The 15637-nt window shown below is 36.3% G+C and overlaps 1 protein-coding gene across 2 annotated transcripts in view; it reads left to right on the forward strand.

Moving 5' to 3' along the window:
• The window catches only part of TDRD3 (tudor domain containing 3), a 120911-nt gene that overhangs the window by 81277 nt on the left and 23997 nt on the right, over positions 1–15637 (forward strand). For both annotated transcript variants that reach the window (XM_082337878.1, XM_082337879.1), the window contains 2 exons: positions 10450–11288; positions 13264–13389. In XM_082337878.1, coding sequence (XP_082194004.1) covers positions 10450–11288; positions 13264–13389 — 965 coding nt within the window. The remainder of the gene's footprint in view (positions 1–10449; positions 11289–13263; positions 13390–15637) is intronic.

Genomic DNA, 15637 nt, shown 5'->3' on the forward strand with positions numbered 1-15637 from the left:
GGGCTGGATGTTCAAAGGGAGGGTCCCTTGTACACACCATGCAACTGATGCTACGTGGAGTAGGTGGATCACACTGATCACACAGCGGACTTGAATAGGAGACCCCAGTCACCCAGGAATCTTGGAAGTGATCATGGACTGGCCAGAAGGCAAAGATTTTGGAATATCACCAGAGGAGGAGGTGACGCGTGCTGAGGAGGCCCCACTGTATCATAAACTGCCAGAAGATGAGAAGCAATATGCCCTGTTCACTGATGGCTCCTGTTGTCTTGTGGGGAAGCACTGGAGGTGGAAGGCTGCTCTATGGAGTCCTATAGGACAAGTCACAGAAACTGCTGAAGGAGAAGGGGAATCGAGTCATTTTGCAGAGGTGAAAGCCATCCAGCTGGCTTTGGACATTGCTGAACGAGGAAAGCGGCCAGTGCTTTGTCTCTATACTGACTCATGGATGGTGGCAAATGCCTTATGGGGGTGGTTGTAGCAATGGAAGCAGAGCAACTGGCAGCGCAGAGGCAAACCCATCTGGGCTGCTGCATTGTGACAAGATATTACTGCCCGGGTAGAGAACCTGGTTGTACAAGTACGTCACGTAGATGCTCACATACCCGAGTCAGGCCACTGAAGAACATCAAAGCAACCAGCAGGCGGAATAGGCTGCTAAGATTGAAGTGGCTCAAGTGGATCTGGACTGGCAACACAAGGGTGAATTATTTCTAGCTCGATGGGCCAACGCCACCTCAGGCCATCAAGGAAGAGATGCAACATACAGAATGGCTCATGATCTAGGGGTAGACTTGACCATGGACACTATTGCACAAGTTATCCATGAATGTGAAACATGGACTGCAATCAACCAAGCCAAGCAATTAAAGCCTCTCTGGTATGGAGGACAATGGCTGAAATATAAATATGGGGAGGCCTGGCAGATTGATTATATCACACTCCCACAAACCCACCAAGGCAAGCGCCATGTGCTTACAATGGTGGAAGCAACCAACGGATGGCTGGAAACATATCCTGTGCCTCATGCCACTGCTCGGTACACTATCCTGGGCTTTGAAAAGCAAGTCCTATGGCAACATGGCACCGCAGAAGGAATTGAGTCAGACAGTGGGATTCATTTCCGAAACAACCTCATTGTCACCTGAGCTTTTCTGAAAATAAACTTGTTAGCACTTCTGAAGAGTTCAGAAAGTGTTCTGATTATTTAAAAAAAAAAAAAAAAATTACTATTTCTGCCTTTTTTCCCCTCTGAAGAAATAATAATACATGTTCTTGTACTTTCTGTTATTTGGAAGTCAATGGGCTTTACAGCGGTTGCTTGGTTGCATATTGTTAGTTTTTATTTTCCTTACTGAATGTGTCTAGCCCATAGAATTGCGCCTCCGTTTCTATGGCAGGTTTTATTTTTATCTTGCAAAGTATACTTCAAATGGATTTTTCAAGAAATACTTAGACATATGCTGAATTGCAGGCTTTTTGTGTCTTAAAAGTGCTTTTTTTCATTGCCACATTTGAGAGAACCTTGCAGTCTGATGAATTCAGACACATCTTAAAAATCATTTATTGCAAGAGTTACTTTTCTGCCATTTTTATGTCTGCGATTGAAAATGGTCTCATTTAAATTCTTAATGATTAGTTGTCTTATGATCTATAGAAACTGAGATGATGTGTTAACACTGTTTGCAGAGTGATGATGTATCTGCAGTGATTATACTTACCACTGTGAACTCTTTCATCATGAAGTCTGCATCCAAGTGTTTGTAGAAAACAGGAGATATATATATATATATATATATATATATTACTAGCACCTTTTTAATTTCATTTGATCCTGCCAGTTGTTAGCAGTAGAGACATGTAGCTCTCTCTTAGTATTAAAATAATAGTGGTCAGAAATTAAAAGACACTTAAGGGAAACAGCTAGAAACAAATATGTAGTGTTACGTACCCAAGAATAAGGTCTCTTCCTTGATTTTTCTGCATAGTAACTGTACTAAGGAGGGCCCAGGTAGGCAGGTTTTTCTGTATTTATGTGTAGCATAGTGCAGTCTTCATTCAATATAAAAGAAGACTGATTGTTTTGCAGTATTTCTGGCCCTTTGCTGTCCCATATGGTCTCTAAAATGCCAGTTTGTTTTCTAGATATTCAGAGAGATTGCCTTTGTATAGGGATAGTGGTTTTGAATAAATGAGCACACCCCTACTATTACACTAATGCGTATGATCAGGAGCATATGATTACCTGGAATGGACATATTTATCATTATCACAAGCAGCAGGCTTCTGTACCCTTCAGACAGATTGTAATTTCTTCTAAATCACTGAGAGTCTATGTAGAAGCAAAAACAAAAGGCACTTTTTCTGAACTGAGATAAATATTTTTTAACTCTGTGCCATGCCACATTTTCTTCAGAAACTGCTTATGTGATCTGGGGAGAAAGTGTCTGAGAAGAATTGTTTCTTTTCAAGCACACAGAGGATTGATTTGTTTTTCTCTGAGCATCCCTCCTTGTTTTTCTTATCTAGTGTGTCTAATCACACCTGAAACCTCAGTACTGTTGAGAATGTCTAAATTCACTTCTGGATTTGCAGTAACCGGGCTAGGTGGTTCCATTTGTGAACAGGAACTGCAGAACAGTTGTTCAATTTATCTTTGATTTCGTACCTCTTCATAATTGGATTTTGACCAAGTAGAAAAATATTTATGAATTGAGATACCTTTGTATTTTGTTTAGGAGCCATTTCTATTCCTTTTTAGAGATCATAGAATCATAAAATATCTTGAGTTGGAAGGGATAAGACAGCACATTAAGCTGTTTGTTTGTTTGTTTGTTTGTTTGTTTGTTTAAAAAGTACAAATTAGTTATATGAAAGTAAGGTGTTAGTCTTTTGCCCTGTAAGTGGTGTCTTGTGAGGTGTTTTTACATGTCCTCTCCTTTTATCAGAGTGAATGAAAAATTGTTTTAAGTAATTACAGCTGTCAAAAGTATTAAATACCTGACTCCGTGATTTGCTAGTTCTTTAACTGTAAAACATAGCATAGAGTAAACATGCTTTATTTAAATGAAATGCAAAGAATTAAAACAAACAAACCCATAGTTTTATACTGCAGATGTATTTATTTGGTTTTAACTGTGAATGGTTGGTGACACCTATGAAAATATTTCTGTATTGAAATTAAGTAGGTTGAGTTTTGGTTGGAGAGAGAAACCTGCTGACTGTGAGAGATAACAAAAATAGTAGAAAAAATTGCTGTCAATTAGCTGCCTTTGCTTGCACTTGGATTATTTCTGCTACTGAAGACAGAAGAGTTTTTCCATTAATCATCTTCTTACTATTTTTCTTTTATTATGAGGAACAATTCATCCATCTTTGCCAGCTTAAATAAGTAAACACAAGGATTATCAGGGAGAACAAAACAGTGCCAAGAGCTCTGACTACAGAATTAAGGAATAATGGGCAAAGTGCTGAGAACCAGGCATGTTTCAAATATTTTCTCTCTTCAGTTTTAGGGACTGGGAACAGGCTGGTGCTTCCATCTGCTCAGGATCCAAAGCCACAAAAGCTTTTGGCAGACATCTATATCTTTGAAAGACTTGAGCAAAGATCAACTTTTTAATAATTATTTATTTGTTATTAAATGGGGTCGATGGTGAGAAACATAACAACGATTTTGGTTAGAGCATTGACCCAGGACTTAGAAGGGCAAAACCTTTTCAGTTTCAGATTGTGCAGAATTGCCTCTTCAGTCCTCCTAAGAGACAGGCTATGCTTCGGGTGGACATTTCATGCTTCTCCTGTTAAAATGAACCTCCTGTGCAATAAACTACAATGTTAATGGGATCACAGGAAAAGCAAGTGAGAGGTAGCATGTCTGTGTAGTCTGTTAATAGGGCCACTTCAGGAGAAGGGAGAAGGTCGTAGGCTGTAGTCTCTGTTTCTTGCTCCAATAGTTAGGCTTTGACTGAAATAGAAAGTTAGACGTGCAGTTTTGATTTAAAGGTGGTGAATTAATTCTACTCCAAGGTTAATTGTTTCAGCTATTAAAGATCAGCATTTTAAAAAAACCCCAATATTTCATTTCTAATCTGAATTTTCTATACTCAGCTTCTAACTGTTGTATAATATTATCCCTTTCTTGCCATATAAAGAGCTATCAAAATTTGCTTTGCTATTTATAAGACATGATGGACCTGTATTTTATCCATCAGCTGTGTTAGCTCTGTGGATTGAAGCTTTTGTAGCCTCTCATGAAAGACCTTTTTTCCAGACTGCTTTCTCTCTTTTCTCAACAAACTTATTTATCAGTTTTCTTCTTCAAATATACATCCCATAAATACAGACCATACTCTTGTAGTGGTTTGAATGATGCTGTATAACATCAGTATCACGTGGACTCTTGCTTCTGCTCACTCCGCCTCTTGAGCATCCCACCTAATTTAGCTGCAGTTACCCTTATGTTCTCTGCTGCCAGTGTTGTCTGCAGGAGATAAGAAACAAAAGAGGTTCTGACTGTGTAGGAGGGTTTGCAAACAATTGCCTTTGGCAGAGGTTTTCTTACTGTCTCATATTAACTCTTCACCCAAATCTCTCTCAGAAAAAATAGGACTTCAGTAGAGAGTAAGCGTTTATCACAAGCAGAAGGACACACACCCAAACTCTTAGGGACTCAGCTCCAGACATCTCCAAAGGAACAGGGCATTTTTGTGCTTTCAGATTTGAATTTCTGTCCTTCTCCTACTTAATTGTTTATGCTTGAGGTAAACCAGGATGTGTATGTGTGGAGATTTTTGTTTTGTTTTTATATGGTAACATATTGTATGGACAATTTCGGGCTAGTACATCTCATCTAATTTCAACAGCCTTTTTCTTGTTTTAGTCTATTATGATTTATATATTCCCAAAATAAGTTAAAGGCTTGAAATAAGTTGGTATACAATAGAATATAATTAAAAACTTGTTTCATTTCTTGGTCATACAATTTATTTGAATATCTGGGGGCAAGAGAACTTGGGAAGAAAAAAAGAGTCTGGTCTTTTGGAGTTAAAGGGAATTTGTAACATCTGAATTTACCATTTAGTAGCCATGTTTTCAACAAACACAGTGCCCTATTGACAGTAAGGGAACTGAATTATAAAATAGTCATATTTGTTATGCAGCTTTACTTCTAACAATGGAACTTCAGTCAGTGTTATTTTTAATATCCAGAAAATGAAACGTATTTTTGTTGTAGTATTATGTTAGCATTGGTGACATATGTTAGGAGACTTCTGTATTTTTATTTTGTCAGTAACTTCTCTTTAAATATAGTCAAATATAGTAGGAAAAATATAGTACATCTCATACATTTAAAGAGTAATAAAACATTATCAATTTTTGTTTCAGGCCTTTAATCCTGTAAATTCAAGTTTGTAGTGCATGCAGTGGCAGAATGTTCTGGAGGTTTTTGCCCCTTTTTTATTAACATCATCATCCTCCTTAGCTTGTATTTATTTTGTTTCAACAGAAACATGGACTCATGTTCCAGTTCCTCAATGTTACTACGTTTTAGAAAGAATGATACTGATATTTATGTAACTTGACAAAGCTCTTGATTAACTGGAATTTCACTCCATGACACAAAGTGTGTGTAAATGTATTATTAATTTCTTTCTAATTTTTTAATCTTTTGGCCAAGACGAGATAGAACATGCCCTGAGGGTAGCTGTCTCTAAGACATGCTTTCATAAAGTTGCATAAAAATAGAAGAAGTTAGAAGAAGAAACCCAAATCATTACCATCGATGTGGGAAGGGCCGCTGTCTTTGAGTTTAACCACATTATTAAACCTTATAAAATCCACAGGAGAGATCTACAGGAACCGTACTACTTAAATTCCAGTGTGCATGGAGAAGTGCTTTTTAAATTGCATTGTCTGGGATTTCCAGCTGCAGCAGGTCCTGCTGGTTTCTTGTAAGCGAGGGAATGTGATTGGTTCTGTGCAGCCTTCTTGGGTCATCACATAAAAAAACTAAAATGAGTAAAATAACTGAGTGATGGTTTCAAACGGAGAAACACTGGTCGTCATTTTAAAACTACACAGCAGATGACAAAAGCCTTGTCGTTAATTTGGAAATGGACTTTTTCCAGACCATGTTCCCAAATGTCCAGTTACAATGATGATGACTGGGCTGATGCATCTCGCCATTTGACAGAATAGCGTACCAAATCTTCTTGTTAAATGCCAAATTAATATTTGTTTATTACTGCCCTGTAGGGACTATTACTTTTCTGGGAACATTAACTAATGGTTTGTTGTGGGTGGAGCAAGAAGTAGAAGCAAGGAACAGCAGCTGCAATTAGACGATCTGTGAATAAGATCCCTTATCGCTTAACTTTTTCTATTAAATAAGCTTTAGATTCCTTTCAGTTTTTTGGTGATCAGGCTGGACAGCACAAATTCATGAAGAACCTGTAATATTCTCATCTCCAGGCTTTTTTTGTTGGCTACTGCTGACAAAGTAACATTTATTGTTATTTGGCAGTTTCCATTTGTGAATGGGTTCTCCTTGAATGTTAAACAATCGGTTAACGTGTCCTGCTCATTCAAGGCTGTTGCATATGATGTAGTGCCCTGGGAAACTTTTAGCACCATAACTACATTGTCGTAGAAGACATCAGTTTACTAGATTTTACATCTCTTAAGGTTAGAGTAGAAAAATATCAGGTGTTTTGTGAGTAGCTTTTGCATGTCACAGTAAATAGACTTAGAAAAAAGATGCTTATGTTCACTGTTTTGGAATTCCGTAGTCTCCTTCATGCTGTCTAACATTTAGTAGTATTTTACTTTTGCCATACTATTTAAAAAAAAATTCTGTAACTGAAAGTTCCGACAGACTTTAAAGTCAGCTTGTTGCTTTTGTATCACGATCATGTTACGTTGAGTCGAAATAATTTATTTGATCATCCAGTAGTACTGTTTTTGCAACTCATATATTAGGAATTTGTTGTTGTTAAATAGATCTGCAACACATGGCCTTTTCTATTAACGTACTGCTAAAATTTCTGTTGCTTGAAAAAAGGAGATAATAGGAATTCTTCCTAACTACTTAGTTCTGGGTGGAGTTATTCATGCCAATGTTTAAGTGTGTTGCTATTTTTTCTTGGCGGTTAGTCAGTTTTATATCTCCATGCTGCTTTGTGGAACAGTGGGTTATAACTCTAAATGAAACTTCTTGAAGTCCTATTTTACAGGTAATTCTTGTTAAGTAGATGAATAGTATTTGAGTTCTGAATTATTTCTTTCTAGATTTTGGAGATTAATATTGCCTTTCTAAAGACAGAAAATACTGTCTTATGTGAGAATGCTTGTAACTTTTTATTGGGAAGCAGGTCAAAGAGGTGGAAGAAGGGTAGAAAGACAAGATCTCTGCAGCTATGTGACAGAAGTAGGTTGCTCGGAGATCTGTTATATCCAGATTTTTTGTTGTCTAGTAAAACTAGCTATTTTCATTAAGGCGCCAGGACAATAGCTGAAATTGCTTATTATGTGCTATGAAATAGAATTGAAATTTCAGTTAAACTTTTTCCAATTATAGAAGAATGTGTATACGTTTCCATTTTTCCTCAAGGCTTTAACTAAAGCATTATAACTGTTCTGCATGCTTTGAGGATAAATCTTGCAGTTGTGCAGAGTACTTGTATGTACGTTGTCTGAGGTGACTACCCATCTCAGCTCAGAAAATATTTCTTCGTTTAGAAAAAGGTTGAAAGATAGGCCTTGAGAGGAAACATATAACTTCTAAGCCAATCCTAAAATCCTGCCAACTAGCAAATATTAACATGCTCAATCTAGTCTTTAGCCCATTTCTACTTTTACCATTGGAACAACTTTCCCCTGTGCGAGTGACTTTTGTAACATGAATTTCATGTTATGAAATATTAAATAAGATGATTTATAATGAAGTATTTTAGAGTTTTATACACATCTTTCTTTAACGGTGTATACAAGGCAGTAAACATTCAGAGGTCATCAAACAATTCAATTATTTAATGTGTAGTTAACATTAGGAATAGACGTGAGAGTTTAGGTTGGGAATAGGAAGAGTGGAAGCCCAAGGATTTTATTACCAGAGGAGAAGAGATATAAATTAAGAATGTCATGAAGGAAATGTGTTAATTAATTAGGAAGATAAACCTTTCTAGACGATAGGAAATCTAGAAGATTGATGTGTGTTATACAGAAGTGGGAAAGTGTAATGAAGGTACTTACAGAAAAGTTACAGATATAAACTGAATAAAAACAGTATTTTCATGTTCCATTTGTAAAGGGGAGATAAAGAGGTACTTTTAAACTTGAAGGATTTAGTCTTAAGAAGAATTTAAGCGTTACAAGATTTTAATAGTCATATCTTCATTTTTAAAAAGGAAATGAATATGAAACTCTTGGTTCTTTCTGAGTAATATATATTTACATATGCATACATTAAAAACATTATTGGTTTTAAAGTCAGAAATTTTGCAGTGAGATGTATTTTTATGAAGATTATGATCATGCTTAGCCTCATGTGTGCTTATGTCACTTTAAAAAAAAAAACCAAAACACTAAGTCATTTTAGTTAAACCTTTTTGACTTCTAAAGGTTAGGGTAAATCAAGTGTATGTAAAAATAAAATTAGATTCTCATTAGCCAATTTAGTCAATTAAATTGATAAAAATTCTGTGAGCTATGAATAATAATGTGATGCTTGGAAGTTCGGTTTTTTGGCATTTTTGTTTGTTTGGTTGGTTTTTTTAAACCTAAAATTTACCTTTTAATTTTAACTCTTACCATGTAGCAAGTAATTATAAAAATTGATACATTTGTTGTCAGGTATCAGCATTCATTGTTTGTAGTGGTAACATGTAAACTGAAGTTCTTAGTTTTCCCTTCCGATAGGAGTGTACTCAGGGCCAGGCAGCAGAGAGCCTGAGTGCATAGTCCCACCAGGCCCATGCACTCACACCGGACTCATGCACACAGTGCATACATGGCCAACTTCCATGGATGGACACAGGCAAGAGAATGACACCTTTGCAGGCACCCACATGACACCGAATTGCTCATATAAACATGAATTACTCTAATGGGTTTATGCTTTCCTTTTCAATCGGGTTCAAAGTCTGTTAGCAGATCTCATACCCAGCCACCCACATGCACGCACTCACATGGGTCTCTCCTGGCCCCTAGACCCTTGGCCTCTGGTGCCCACCTCAGACACCTCTTGTCCAAGTTGCTGGCTAGTACAACCTGAAGTTTGCAGGAGAGTTACACGAGCGTACTTATGTAGGTCTGTCCAGTATCTGAGCCCAGACCTGTCGTCTTTCTGGTAGATGGCCTTCAGACCTATGGTCACTCCAGTATTCAGCTGCCAGGTCTGTCTTGTCCCACTTACCAGCTTATCCTGTCTCAAGTTCACCAGCAGGTTTAAAAACATGTCCCCTCACACACATAATAGAGAACTTAATCACAAAGGAGATTTTTAGAAAGAGAATTTAATGAGGAGATGAGACAGGCTTCAGTGATCCCATGCAGGAGTTGGCTCAGCAAGTGTATTGACCAGGAAGCTGATTACTTGCAACTGTCCTGTTTAATCTCATTCCTTCTTTATTTTCTCATGCTTATTCCTCGTGGATTCATCTTGATCTTTCCCCTCCTTTGGTTCTTCACCTAAACATCCCATTAAAAATTTTGCCTAAAAAAAATGTAATTCTATAAAAAGTTTCACAGATCCCCACAATACCTCTTCTCCCCAGCATCCCATAGCAAGTTTGCTCTTTCTCATGAGATCCATGATAATCTTGTTTTTCTTCTCACCAGTTAGAGTTCAGGTTGAATCTCTTGAAGGTAATGCCTGAGTGGTTCCCGTTATGGCTCATTGATCAGGGTGTCCAGCATTCTGGGCTTTGTTACTATACCCATGATCTATGGTTTGTCAGTTGTGTTCATTTTATGACTTCTATTTCTTGCCTTTGTCTTTTATGCTGAATAGCTGTTAACAAGTTATTTTTGCAGAAAGTTTCAATTCAGATTAAAAGTATTCTTTTTTCTCCTCATTTTCCTCCCTCTTCCTTTCTCCATGTTGGAATTCTATTTTTCTGTCTTAAATGGCTGTTATTCAAGTGAGTTATTGATGTCCATAAGGAGAAATGAGTAACCTGCTGGAAATTATGCCTGGCTTTTCTCATACTGGTAGGTGGTTTGGTTCTAAGTACAGCCCAGAGTAGTGTATATTTTCCAATAACTAGGAGTTACAGTTTAAATGTCTCTGCTAAATTTTCTGTATCATTCCATTTCTGTATCACAAAGGTAAATACTGCATACTTTTTAAGTAATACTGTTGCGTTATTAGTTAGGGTCTGAAATACTATTTCTAAAATAAGTTTATGTGAAATATGTTAATAATTGAAATAATTTTTTTCTTTGTAGAACCAAAATTGCAATTTCAGCCACCACATCAAGTACAGCACAAAGTTATGAATACAGAACAGAATGGCATCAAAGAGAATCATTCAAGACACATTTCCCGCAATGACATGAGACAACCAAGGAATGAGAAACCCCCTCGTTTTCAAAGGGATATTCAAAATTCAAGGCAGGCTTTGGAAAGTGGTGGGTTACCAAGAAATAGAGGTCCTGAAAGGCACAGCTCTTTAGAACATTGGACAGATGAAAAAAATAAAAGTGACAGACACTATCCTAGAAATGACAGGCCAAAGGATTTGGGTTATCCCATAGCCTCTCACCAGAGTGATATTACTTTCAAAAAAAGGGATAACAATATGCAAAACAGAGTAGGAAAAGGGGTGTCTTTCACAGAATTCAAGGAGAACTCTGCTGCTCAAGATACTACAGACAACAATAACCAGAAACGTGGGAAAAGGGAAAACCAAATACACAATTCTGAAAATTTTTGTGATAGGAAGGCACGAACAATAAATAGTGAAGCCTTTATGGTAAAAAGTGAGCAACATTTTGGTGTCAATAATGATTACCAAAATCCTGGTAGAACTGCTAATTTTAATGCTGTACCAAATGGAGATACTGAGCATCATCAGAAAGGAAGACGAGTAGGACCTATCAAATCATCAGGACCCACTACGATCCCATCTTTTGATGATAAAATGTTGTATTACAACACCGGTCCCAAAAGGAGGTCTGGGCCTATCAAACCAGAGAAAATATTAGAACCATCGATTCACATGGAATATGGAAAAAGCTGGAGACCAGGGGATGAATGTTTTGCTCTTTATTGGGAAGACAACAAGGTATGCCTTCGCCAAATGGAAGTACCTCAAATTGTACCTTTAATTTTTTCTCACGTGCATGTGGGACATTTAGCACGCTAGCACAGAGACATGGGGCTTTGTTCATAGGTGTGTAGTGTGCTTCTTGGCCAGCTTCTTGTTTTTGGTGGTGGGGTTTTTTGTGTTTTTTTGTTTGTTTGTTTTTTTTCTGTTTTTTTTCATTTATGAGACATGTCGCTTGTATTCATTGTGTGAAAATTTAGGCGCTTAGATTAAGTTATCTTGAAGGTGATTGTTTCTCTCATTTAGGTGGAGTTTAGGATGACTAAGCTCCTAACTGAAGCATTAAGTGCTGACTTAAGTGCTGAAAATTTGAAGGGATGAATATGGATCTAGGTGCCTGTATTCTTTTCCAAGGAACAAGGAACAGGATGCTGTGCTCTCTAGAATAGACTGTAATGGTAGATGTGTAATGCCTTTTTCTAGAATAAGTCAGTGTGCAACCTTTACTAGTGCAAGGGAAGACCAGAGTCTGCAGAAACGGGTCTGTTTAAAAAAAAAACAACCCTCTCTTATGTCAATCATCGCAGAAAAGAAACAGCAAAAGGCTTATTTTTTTATTATCACTAGTAGACTATTAGCTGAAGAATTTGTGGAACAAATGAGTTATGCTGCATGATAGTTTTGTTTTACTGATTTTTAAAAGTTTAAATACTTCCTCTTCAGCTGTTTTTCCTATTAATAAGATTTCTCTTGTGGCAAGACACTTTCATCATCATCTTTGCTAAAAAAGTTTTAAGCTATTTTCTTTGATTCATTATTATCTGTTCAGGAGTTCTGTCACTCTTCTTGGTTAGTTTCTTCACTTTTTGACCTTTTCTGATAATCTGAGAACTACCTTCAATATTATTGTTCTTTGAATAGGTTTTATTCCCATCATTTTCTATCTTTTTTTTTGTTATTTTGTTTGTTTAAGGTTTTTTCCTTTTTTTGCCTTTTTTACAGGAAGTAGATACTGTTAGCTTAGCAGCATGACTTTATTTTTCTCTCTTTTGTTTGTATGACTAAAACAGACGATAAGGCATGCAAAATTTTTGGTAGTGGCAACATATAGTGCATGAACTCTCTGAAATAGGAATATGTGGCTTAGGTGGATGGATTATTCTGAAATATAATGGCACATTATGATTTTGAGAAGCATATTTGAAGTACTGTGAGGTGAGTTTTTGACATTCTGGAAAGTATGAAACTTGCAAAATAAGTAGATATGAGGTAATCCCAGACTGTTTACCTGAAAAGTATTCATCACATTAGAAGGGGTTTTTTTGAGGGTCGTTGGTTTTTTTGGTAGTTATAATAAATGCTGCTGCTCACATCTAGGACAATTTCGAAATGTGATTATAAAATACAGTACTGAGCTTAACCATGTTAGAAGGCAGTGGTTTCTTTGTGTTCAATAAGATAAAAGTGACTTAATATCTTCAAGAAAGCTGATAGTGTTTGCATAAATGTCAAAAAATCAAGTTTTTTGTTTAGAAAAAGGATTTTTGAAGGGGCAGTTTTATCATTTTTTATCATATTTTATTATGTGTTAAAATAGATATATATTAGTATGTACAGTATACATGGCTGATGCACACTTACTGATAATATTTTAAGAACAAGTCTTTCTGTATACAATAGCATTTGTGTTAGTGATGAATTTGTTCTGCTTTCAGAGAAATGAAAACAAGTCTTTTAAATGTTCAGTTTAATTTCACAAGCTGCATATTTTCTCAGTGAGTATTCTATATACATTCTACCATGTCCTTGCAGTCTACCATGTGGAAGTTTAATACATCTGGTTTAATACCTGGTACAAATCTTATTCAAAATATAATACTGACTAAGACTAAATGTATATATATACACACACATATATATGAAAAGGTAGTTGTTAAGCTCTTTGTGGTATTTCAGATAGTGTTTTGTGACCTTTGAAAATTTCTCTTTTAAGTTCTACCGGGCAGAAATTGAAGCTCTTCATTCTTCTGGGACAACTGCAGTTGTTAAATTCTGTGATTACGGAAATTATGAAGAGGTGCTTCTCAGCAACATCAGGCCTGTTCATGCAGATACATGGGTATGTGATAACAAATTGTATTAAAAAATATAAACTACATAGTCTGTACAAAATATGTAACCCTTCAGAAATTAATGCCTACTCCTGCAAAGAGTGCTAATTGCATATGTAGAAAAATATTTAAGCATATACACAAGCAAAATCTCAACTTCTAGTTTTCTATATGAAACTTCATGAAAGTGTATTATCATGTGGTATTCTTCCTGTATAATAAATTTCAAGTGTATTATTTGAAAATGAATAATTGACCTGTCAGCCAAACAGTTTTATGCATATTTTCTTTCTAAAACTTGTTGCTTACTCTATTAAACACAATTTTCTGTTTTATTTCATGTACATTGTATATTGTTCTGTAAAGGTTAGGAAACAGTCTTTTAAAAGATATATTCTGAAGTTTTTTATTATGTGTGTATGTATGGCTAAAAATAGACATCTGTATCACTTTATTTTGTATCATGATTTTATTCTTGTTTCAATGATTTCTTCTTTGCCAAATATTGTGGTGGAGCGGTATGCCTTGAAATCTAATTTATGAGGTTTAGAATGTATTAGCCTTATGGAAGTTGGAAATTTCAAAAGGCTTTATTTGTGAATGCCATGGAAATAGAGGTACATATTGATTAAAAAAAAAAAATCAGGAGTGCACAATTCTTTGCTGTTTACTTTTACTATAAGCTGCACAAAAAGTATTCATATTTGTATATTGATTCCTTAATGATCAGTTGACTGTGCTTATTGTCATTTCTTACCTCTGGGTCGTATAGCCATATTACTGCTGCTGCAGATGCTGAACAGACAACTACTGTTTCCTGCCAGTAGTCTTTTAACTTGTGTTCTTGCTGTAGCTCTCAGGTGCCCTTATGGCCTCTGAGATGGTCTTTTTGTACTTAAAAAGATGCCTGAAGCTCTTCCCAGCTGATTCATTGCTGTTTCTATGAAAATTTACCCCCTCCTCCCTCTTTGTTTTATCCCAATAGCTGAGCTGTAAGGTGCTAATTTCTTACTGTATGTTTGTACTTATTTTGACCCTTTTTCTGGGTTAATTATCAGCCTTTTCTTCACACTTTCGATTACAATCTTGAGGAATGGCTTTTATTTTACTTTAACCCTCTGAAAGTTAGCTCTCTCAGTGTAAGAACTTGAGCTGGTGTTAAGACTAAGTTGATCTAGTAGTGGGGTGCCAACCTGAAGCAGTGGTCCTTCCTCCTGCCTCTTCTGCCTGTCTCTGACCACATCTTCCTCCTGTTCCCTCTCCTCCTATGTTGGATCATCAGTCATGTAGCCACAAGATGAGTTGAATGAGTTGAACCACTTCCCTCCCCACCCCAGTTTCATTTGTTTTATTTTAGAGTTAGTTTGTTAAAGCTGACACAAGATGGTGGGACAATGTATGGAGAGGGGATTCTGCTGCTGAAATAGCAGAGCCCTAACATCATGCTGCATCCTGATCTAGTCATTGGGCTTCCTCAGGTGTTACTGGGGAGAAATGAGGATTTTCCAAGGATCTTTCAGTCCATTCAGAAATGAAAGATACCTTTCTCAAGGTTCTTTTTTTCTCTCAAGGGAGCCTAGGTGAATAGTGTAAATTCAGATAACTAAATTTAGATCATTATAGTTATATAAAATAAATGCCAACAAACATCTTCACAGTAAACAAAATTTTTATGGTTTCTTTCTGAGGTTTTACTGTTTTGTTGCTGAGAGGTCCGTGTAGCTATAGGGTTTTTGCAGGAGAAAGTTGATTAGCACCTTGCTCTTTACTTTTCTCCGTCTGGATGCTAACTATAATCCTCATGCATTTGCAGTTCTTAATGACCTACTGGAGTCACATTCTGATACTCAAGTTTGTCTTTTAAGCTGAATACTGTTGGTCACTTTTCTTTGTCTCAGTGTTCATATTAACGTATAAATCTAGATAGCACACACAAATGCAAAATGAGGTTCTCATGCTGCTTACTACTTAATTCTTTGTCATAAAATTTAAGTAACTTTTTGATATTTCCTCTTTACAAGAGAACAAAATAGATTTTAAACTGACTTCAGTAATTACTTTTCTTTCACTGATCAATGTTATCAGCAACAATGCATTTGTTTTATTAGAAGTGTTATGCTGAGTTTTATTTCAGTCCTTCCAGGTAACTTCCAGATAGCTAAGTCTTCCTTAGCTGTCTGCCGAAGACTTGCTAGTAATGTAGAAATATACTGTATGTGAGTTCTGATGTCCTAATATTGCCAGTTTTTTAGATTC

Source organism: Platalea leucorodia (genome assembly GCF_965183815.1).
Source record: "Platalea leucorodia genome assembly, chromosome: 2".
NCBI lineage: Eukaryota > Metazoa > Chordata > Aves > Pelecaniformes > Threskiornithidae > Platalea > Platalea leucorodia.